The sequence below is a fragment of the Astyanax mexicanus genome, chromosome 4, assembly GCF_023375975.1.
Source record: "Astyanax mexicanus isolate ESR-SI-001 chromosome 4, AstMex3_surface, whole genome shotgun sequence".
NCBI classification, from domain to species: Eukaryota; Metazoa; Chordata; class Actinopteri; order Characiformes; family Acestrorhamphidae; genus Astyanax; species Astyanax mexicanus.
Window position 1 is genome coordinate 50551327 of NC_064411.1, and position 9740 is coordinate 50561066.

A 9740-nucleotide genomic window follows, 5' to 3' on the forward strand; every position below is an offset into this window, starting at 1 on the left:
TTACACACATTTTCCAAGCTCTGTGTCTATTTTTCAAAACTCTACACACAAAACCCACAATTGCTCACACAAAATGCAAAATGCCTCAAATATCCAGCAAAATGACACACAACATTCAAAATGTCATCAACACATCTCAAAAGCAAGCACTGACCTCACATTGCCAACACCTTTGTCATAATATGACATTTTGGATTCATTGTGTACACACTGTTAATAAAAACCTAAAGCTCTTCTTTCATTCATGAGATTCGATGTTTCCATACAAAAGTGCAGAGAGAAGGTGAAATCCTCACAACACACATAAACAGTTTTCAAACCCAAAATATTTATTTTTTCCAAATCATTTGCTGCTGTTCATACAATATTTGTACAGCGCAGAAAAATAAATCCAACCACCACATGAAGTTGGACAGACACCAAACACATGTCTGAAAAAGCTGGGGGGCATTGGCTGTGGTGAGGGTATGGGTTGGGGGGTTGAGTGTGCCTCTACCAACTCTCCTGGCTCTCTCTTCGTTCTCATTCATGGTTCAAAACAGATATCTTGACATTTGACCTATTTATAGGCCTACACTTAGCCAATGATTTGTTGGTGTTCAATAAAGTAATGAGTGCTTGCACTGGTGATTTAGTGTGGCATTTTGATAGGTTGTGTTTGAAAGATGAAATTAAGTAACTTCCTGTTTGATCTTTGTGTGTTAGGTAGATACTTGTGTGTAGAGTTTTGCAACATGTGTGTTTGGAAATTAAAAACTGAGTCAGACACTGAGAATTAGTGTATGGTTTTGCAGATTTGGTGTGGGGTTATGGTGTTTGAAGGGCATGTTTAGAAAATTGTGTGACAAGCAAAGATTTAGTGTGTAAACAGTTGAAAAAAACTGTAATAATTAATAAAATACTAAATAATATTAAACAAATCCTAGCTTACTCAATATTTTCTAGTGCGTATTCAGTAATTCCTAGTGCATACTCAATAATTAACTGTGCATACTCAAAAAAATCATAGTGAGTTCTCAATAATTCCTAGTGAATAATCAATAATTCCCAGTGCATACTCAATAATTCCAAATAAATACTCAGTAATTCCTAGTGAATACTCAATGATTCCTAATGGATACTCAGTAGTGTCTAGTGTGTATTCAGAAATTCCTAGTGCATACTCAATAATTAACTGTGCATACTCAAAAAATCCTAGTGAATACTCAATAATTCCTAATGAATACTCAATAATTCTTAGTGCATTCTTAACAATCCTTAGTACATATTCAAAACTCATAGAGCTTAGAGAATACTCAATAATTCCTAATGAATACTCAATAATTCCTAATCAATACTCAATAGTGTCTGGTGCGTATTCAGCAATTCCTAGTGCATGCTCAATAATTCCTTGTGCATACTCAATAATTCCTAGCAAACACTCAATAATTCATCGTGAATACTCAATAATTCCAAGTCCATAGTTAACAATTTCTAGTGCATACTCAATAATTCATAGTAAATACTTAATAATTCTTGGTGAATACTCAGTATTTCCTAGTGCATTCACAGTGGATAATGAGTAGTTCACTGCAAGTACATAGAAAGTTAACATACAGCAGATCTTCATATAAAATCTAATAAACTGAGTCTATAGTTTAAATCAGTGAGAGTGAGGAAGAGTAATGATGCAGTATTGATCTTACCTGAGATGAAGAGCAGAAACACAGAGAGAATTAAAGAACTGATGAGAGAGTAAAAGTGCATGATTCTGTTCTGAGTCTCTGAACACTAAAACACTTCCTGTTTCTGAGTGAAGCAGTTTGATAAAGACTGAAGTCTGTTCTTCCCTTTTCTGTCGATCTCTCACTCTGGCTTGTGAGATTTGCATCACTGCAAGCTTATATGACTGACAATAGACAGATATGGAATAGTCATAGGTTTCCTGTTGCCAACTCAAATTAACAAAAAATATAATGTTGTGCCACTACATAAATTTAATTAATTTAAAACCTGTGATTGACACAACATAGTTTTTTGGTTGATCCTAAAGGATAGTCAGCAATGCACTTTTCATCGAACTTGAATTAGGACAACTAAAAACATAACGTCAGTATATTTGAGGTTTTTATACATTATAATTATCTTAACTAAATGTTTTCTAACTGGTGGTGGTTTTGTTCAAACCGTAAAAGAGTGATTTGATCCCAAAACTCACAAATCTAGTGCAGTAAGTCGCCTTGAAATGATGATTTTTCTTAACTTTTTGATTTATACAGTGTTTAATGTATATGTAGCACAGTCACACTCCCCCTTTCATCAGAATTACAAAGACAACCCCACAAAAATAATGTCAGAGTTGCATTTGACATCTTTATTAACTTTATTAAACTTTACATAAAACAATTCACTCAGCATTGGACACGTGTATTTATGTACAGTTACATTTAGGTCACAAAAAATGGCAAAAAAGCTAATGCTGCCAGTTTTCATATTTGCATTCTTAAAGCCTCTTTATGTCTGGGTGACCAAGTAAGAGATGCTATCTGCTCCCTGTGCTGCGTGTGGGGTTGCGTGATTGGTTCATTTTAGTAACATGAATACTTTCACATATCACATTATTTCTATCAGTAATAAAGCCACATAAAGCCTCCTGCATTAAAAAAGCTCTGTTCTTGGCTACCTAGGTGATTCACAGTCCAGATAAAGGTTCAGAGTTCTTGTGTGTGAAAAAAAAACAGCAATAATGAGCTTCTGTCTAAAATGAGTCCAGAATCTCCAGCTTCTGTGTAAATGCCATAAATTCACTACAAACCATCAGACATGGTGGTGGTAGTGGCAAGGTTGCCAAACATTCAAACAAAGCAATCCAGACTGTTCTCATACAGAGTTCCCTAACTCCAGAGTTCTACTACCAGATCAGGAGAATCTCTCGCTATCTTTAATAAACTCCCGAAGACAGAGCTCTTCAAAGAGCACTTACTCTCCTAACACCTCTAACTAACTACCTTCTACTACCAGATCAGGAGAATCTCTCACTATCTTTAATAAACTCCTGAAGACAGAGCTCTTCAAAGAGCACTTACTCTCCTAACACCTCTAACTAACTACCTTCTACTACCAGATCAGGAGAATCTCTCACTATCTTTAATAAACTCCTGAAGACTGAGCTCTTCAAAGAGCACCTACTCTCCTAACACCTCTAACACACTAACTACTTCTAACCTCATTTCCTTCTTCCCCTCCTTCACTCCTCCATTCCATTATTTCCCTTTGACCTCCTTTAGGCCCTGTCTAAAGATGTTTTACCTTTAACTTGTATTACTTTTGTACTTCACTATTGTAAGTCGCCTTGGACAAAAGCGTCTGCCAAATGTAATGTAATGTAAAAATACCCACATATTACGAAATCCACTTTCAGAACGATATTTCTGCTGCAGTATACACTACCAGTCAGATTTTTGGACACATCTTTTTCCTTTTGATGTGTTTTCTTGCTTTCAAAAATATACAGGAACACATGTGGATTTATTCTGTAAGCAAAAAGGGTTAAACAAACTGAATATGTTTTATACTTCAGATTCTAAAGTAGCCACCTTTTTCCTTGATAACAGATTCCTGATCCCAATTCACCCAACTTAGTGTGGTTTAGGTCAGGGATTGTGGAGGACAAACACTTTTGTACTGTTTACTACATAATTCCATTTGTGTCCTTTAATAGTTTCCATGTATTTAATATTAATCTACAATGTAGAAAATAAATTAAATAAATAAATAAAAAAAACATTGAATGAGGAGGTGTATTTCTTGTAAAAGTTCACTACAATTCACTTCTAACTGTCAAACATGGTGGTGGTAGTTGCACAATACAAATTATTAAACAGTTAAAACTACAATGTCGGGACAATATCTCTGCTGCTGCATCTTCTCCATTAAAGATCAGGATTTTTTTTCCCAGTACACCTGCAATCAACACAGAGATAACAGCAAAATGAGATTTTCAACTGGTTCACCAATTTCACTATAGAGTAACTTACAGACACATGTCTGTGCCTAAAAGTTTTGACATTGTATGAATGTAATAGAAGTTAATATTCTGAGGAAACATGGTCAACTGCTTCAGTCACTAAAGTTCTTGATTCTCAGTATGTGAAACTTGTCACTCGTCAGTCTATCTGGCAGATCAGGCAGCTAGCGTGAAACTGTCAAAGTTTCACGCTAAGTAACATAGATATCAGTGACTGAGATCAGAAGTGTGGCTAGAGTGTGAGAGCTTACTCTACACTGTAAGATCAACAACTGCCCTTAATATTCAATAAGGAACTTAAAAGCTCTTCATAGAACTCAAATTCTGTCTGCATAGTAATTTTTTTAGAGGAACACATTATAATCAACACATCTACACAGGAACCTACAACTACCTTATTGTGTTCTATCAAACACCATACTGGGCTCCATCAAGAACCATCTAGTTTTAGCGAGTCATAATAAGCTCACATGCTCATGTGGGGCTGACAGGGATGTACTGTTGAGTGGGTTCCAAGTGGGCATTGGCTTTGAATGTGTTTATAACCCTGGTCCTATCAATCAATCAATCAATCAACCTTTATTTTCACTCGGGAAGAAACATGTGACCCTCATTTACAATGTTGCCAAACCTTTATAACATCAAAGGGATTGAACACATTTAATGAAGATTTAGAAATAATAAGAAATAAAATAGTAAAAAAAATAGATAATAAATAAATAAATGAATAAATAAATAAATAATAGTACGCATTTGAAATCAACATTTAATAAAAAATATATATGTAAAACAGAAAATTCTAAAATACCATAAAAAAACAAATTTGACATAAAAATAAAAATTTATAAAATATAAAATAAGTAAATAGATAATAGTAGAAGTAAAGTAAAATATAAAAATGACAAGTGATTAAATGAACAGGAATGAAAATGCAAAACATTAAAATGAAATAAAAAATAAAAGTAATAATAAATAAACAAAAATAAATGAATAAAATAAATAAATAATATATATATATATATATATATATATATATATATATATATATATATATATATATATATATATATAAATATATATATAAATAATATAAGAAAAAAGATAAACTAATAAAAAAAAGTTATTTAAAACAGTCACAGGCTTTCTGATGGTGATTAGAAACGAATAGTTTAAAATGGTTCAGTGATCCCAGCGAGCTGAGCTTCAACGTTTCCTCTAGTGAATTCCAGCTCGCTGGTGCTTTACTGTAGCTAAAAGCAGATTTTCCCAGTTCACTAAAAACTTTTGGTACCTGACAGGTGATCCAGCCAATCAATGAAACTGATGGTGCCCATCAGTTGACATCTATATATGGGGCCAACATGGACAAACCTGTGGACAAAGCCATCTAGGTAATTTAATTGGCACATGTGGCTTGGGCTGATTGTTATATCATACTCGGCAACCAGGGTGTTTGCACATGTGACTTGGGCCAATTCCCATATTAAACTCAGCAACCGTGGTGTTGGCACATGCATCTCAGGCCAGTTTATGTATCATACTCATGTAGCACTTGGCTTAATGTTAGCCAAGCATAAGGGCCAGAATCAGGCCTAGATTTAAGTCAGGGGTCAGGTCAATACAGATGGTGCTCACAAGTACTGTAGGCTTTGTGGGTTCCAAGTGGGCAAGGGCTTTGAGTAGGTTTATAACCCATCACTGACATCTATATATGGGGCCAACATGGAACCTATGGACAAAGCCATCTAGGTAATTTAAGTGCAACATGTGGCTTGGGCTGATATTTGTATCATACATGGCAATCAGGATGTTGGAACATGACTCGGGTCAATTCCCATATTATACTCAGCAATCGGGGTGTTGGCACAAAGGCTCGTGCCAATGGTCGTATTATAGCCAACAACAAGGGTGTTGGCACATGTAGGACTCAGCTTTACGTGAACTGAATTTGGGCCAGAATCAGGCCTAAATTTAAATCAGGGGTCAGGGCAATACATATGGGGCTTACAAGCAAATGGAACCTGTGGACAAAACCTTCTAGGCAATTTAGTTGGCACATGTGGCTTGGGCTAATTGTTGTATCATACATGGCAACCAGGGTGTTGGAACATGTGACTCGGGCCAATTGTTATAATATATTTGGCAACCAAAGTGAGGGCACATGCAGCTGTTTTAACAGCGTGGGCCCAAAGAATGACAATAGACTGTTGACGGGGTGTGAGATAGCAACGAGCATCATGATGCGGTTTGCACAGGGTGTACAATAGGGCCCTTAGGCGTTTTACGCTAGCATTTTTTCTGCACCCAAGTACTGGACTTGATTATCAAGTTAGATACATTTGTGTATCCAGTGTGAAAGCTCTGTCTAGAAGTCTTGGATTGGACCAGATTACCAATATCTAGTCCTGCTGAAATGTATTGGTTTGGGGTTCACTTGAAGCAGACTGGTGTGGTTGGTCCACTGTAGGTGTGGAAGCCATCTGCTCCCTCTGCCATGTGTGGGGTAGAGTGATTGGTTCCTTTTAGTAACATGACTACTTTAACATATCACATTATTTCTGGGGCTGATTGTTGTATCATACTTCGCAACCAGGTTGATGACACATACGACTTGGGCAAATCGCCACGTTATACTAAACAACTGGGTGTTGCACATGTGGCCAATTCCTATATTATACTGAGCAACCCGAGTATTGGCGCACGTGATTTGGTCCAGTTCCCATATTATACTGAGCAAGCGGGTTGTTGGCACATGTGGCTTGGGCTTGTTGTCATATTATACTCAGTAATTGGGTGTTTCACCTGTGACTTGGGCAGATTGTACTATCATACTTAGCAACCAGGTTGTTGGCACTTGAAGATCAAGCCAATTTGCATATTGTACTTATAAACCAGGATGTTGACAAAAGCAAACCGTGCCAATTCCCATATCATACTCAGCAACCGGGGTGTTGACACATGCAGCACTTGGTCTGGATGTGAGCCAAGCATTTGGACCAGAATCAGACCTAGATTTAAATCGGGGGTCAGGTTAATACATCTCTGGCTCGGCATGTGGTATTCGGCCCTGAAATCGTCCGAGAGATGACTTCGTTTTTAGACTTAGTTAGTTATGGGAATACATGTATACTGGTTATGGGAATAAAGCCCTCAATATAAGGATTGTTAATAGTCCTTAAATATGGCATCTGAGCTTTTTACCCCAATATAAAGTCACATACTATTTATTCTTTTAGACCTGCAGTAGCTGGATGAAATTTAAGATAATCATGAATTTTCGCCCTAAATCTTAGACTCTCTTACCTTTTATTTGAAAACAACAGAGCTGTAGATCACCTCACCATCTTCCACAACTGGAGGAACCTGAAAAAGAACCAATTCACTAATGTTAACTTTGGCTGATGAATGTCAGCTCAAGTTATTGCTTTATTAAAACAGTGCAGTGCTGCTTGTGATAACAGCTACATTTTTTTTTTTCACTTACACATTTTTTTTTGCCATCTTCAGCTACAGTGCTGTAGACCACATCATTCGCAGAAGCTGGTGCAGACAACGGCTGTGAAAAAGAAGTGTTTCAGTCATGGTATAATTTATTACTATTGTTTCAGTTAAATGCCATTTGTACATTCAGCATAAAAGATAAATAGTTGCACCCACAAGAAAGTGCCAGATTACAGTTATATTCAGAAGGAAAAAGAAAAGGTTACCAGAAACAATACATGCTAACAATATTATCTGTGTCCAGGGGCGTAGCAGCAAATTCTGGGCCCTGTACACCCTCTATGTTAATGGGCCCCTATCCATGCCAGTAAACAAAGGAAAGAGAGCGAAAAAAAAATCAGGATTTTCATGGGCCCCTCTCCCTACTCGGGCCCTGGGTAGTCAGGTCCACTTTTCCCCCCACTACCACGACCATGTCTGTGTCTTCCATTGTAAAAGAAACGTGTATTATGTTTATTTTTTAAAAGTATATTTAACATGGAAAAATACATACTTTTTAAAATTAAAATATGTATTTAAATACATACCAAATTTACTATTTTGGAACATCTTATAGCAACTTGTTGTAACAGTTGTAATTAAGATATATTAAAATACAACAGAAAATCATAAAATTGCGCTTTTTAGTGTTTCTCTGCGAACTTAAGTAGATTTAAGTTTGTGTTTTTAAACATCTTTCTTTAATACACTTACTTGATGCTACTGAAATAAAATACATTGCAGTGCACTTTAAGCAGTATTTAATACCACTGTATACTTTTTTTCTATTAACACAACATATAAAGTAAAGCATTATTTAAAAATACATTTTATGGAAATACAGAGATATATTTAACGTGTATTTTCATGAAGTATATTAAACTGAAAATGCACTTTCAGTAATCATTACCTAATTAAAACATACTTTAATGCTCTTGAGGCAGAGCCTTATCAGACTGGAACAGCACATTGGACTGTGATCTGCTGCCATTCTGAGGCACTCCATGACAGTCTGGTATCACTACTAACAATTTAATTACAACTTTTTTCATTCATGTCTGTTGACTCCTTCAGGGTGAAACACAGTTTGAGGATGAATGTATGTAGATAGGGCTTCCTTACCTTCTTCTGATGAGCTACAGTGCTGTCGACCACATCGCTTGCAGAAGCTGCTTCAGATGAATGCTGTGGAGAGATTGGGTTAAATTGTGGTTAAGTAAAAAACAAAAGACACTCTTATAGCATTTCAGTCACTAAATCTACTTATATTTACACACAGGGATTTCTTACCTTCTTCTTATTAACTACACTGCTGTAGACTGGACCACTGGACTGAGGGTCTTCAGATACAGAGCTCTGTTTTATGGACACACACACACACAAACATAGAAATGTGTGATTTTAGACTATAGCAACATAAAAAAAAAGGCAGACAAATCATGGCATTTTCTGGGTTTATCCTGTTTTCAATCAAATACTATTCAGAGTAAATGAAAAAAAAAAAAAAACACTGTGGGCCTGTAAGAAAGCGGCATGTGCCACCAACCACCAGCAGAGGGCATAGACACTGCAGTGGAAGAGCCAGTGGATCTGAGGTAAAAAAAAAAAAAAAAAAAAAAAACTCCAAGTCCCAGAATCCCCAGCGGTAATTAGCGCAGACCAGGCTCAGCTGTGAAACACAGCTTTAAAAAAAACAGTCAAACCACAGCTCTCCCTCACACCTTTGCAGAGGGATGAAAGGTAATAGTGTTTGAAAGAAAGAAAAAAGAAAGAAAGAAAGAAAAAAGAATGTAAAAAAGAAACAAAAAAACAAGCAAGTCACAAAAAAAGAAAAGAAAAGATATTGAAAGTACAAAGCCTCTGAAGGGACACAGTATATATATTTAGTTAGTTTTAGTGTTGTGTGGTGTTCATATTTTTGTTACTCGTTTACTTTGTTACTTGTATTTAATTAAGCAAAATTAAGCAATTTTACATCAAAATGCTTTACACATGCTGGCTTCACCTAAATTGCAATCAATATAAACAGCTTACATGGTTATTTGCCCTTTACCTTTCTTATGTTACATTTCTTTCAAAAAGTGCTACTCTTTTTTTATTATTTTTTTAATAAAATGTAAAAGAAAATGAATTAAACTCAAGATATGAGTAGAAAATGTGTTTAGTTTCAAATTTACAAATGAAGCAATGTTTATTAGCCCTTGGCCAAACATACTGTATGTAATATAAATGAGTGGTTGGGGGGAGGGGTGGG

The 9740-nt window shown here is 35.9% G+C and overlaps 2 protein-coding genes and 1 long non-coding RNA gene across 11 annotated transcripts in view; 1 reads left to right on the forward strand and 2 right to left on the reverse strand.

Annotated features, from left to right (window-relative positions):
- LOC125801060 (polymeric immunoglobulin receptor-like) overlaps positions 1–9740 on the forward strand; it is a 96127-nt gene that overhangs the window by 37781 nt on the left and 48606 nt on the right. The gene's annotated exons all lie outside the window — the stretch shown is intronic.
- LOC111194609 (CMRF35-like molecule 1) overlaps positions 1–9740 on the reverse strand; it is a 70962-nt gene that overhangs the window by 29791 nt on the left and 31431 nt on the right. The window contains exon 1 of one of the 9 annotated variants that reach the window (XM_049476602.1): positions 1686–1799. The exons of the other annotated variants lie outside the window; for them this stretch is intronic. Coding sequence (XP_049332559.1) covers positions 1686–1746 — 61 coding nt within the window. The 5' untranslated portion in view covers positions 1747–1799. Of the gene's footprint in view, positions 1–1685; positions 1800–9740 lie in introns of those variants that run through there. 9 annotated transcript variants of the gene reach the window in all.
- On the reverse strand, positions 7489–9075 carry LOC111194488 (uncharacterized). The gene is made up of 3 exons (XR_002651097.2): positions 8777–9075; positions 8609–8671; positions 7489–7562 (listed from the first exon to the last, which is right to left on the reverse strand). It is a non-coding gene; the product is annotated as an uncharacterized LOC111194488 (long non-coding RNA).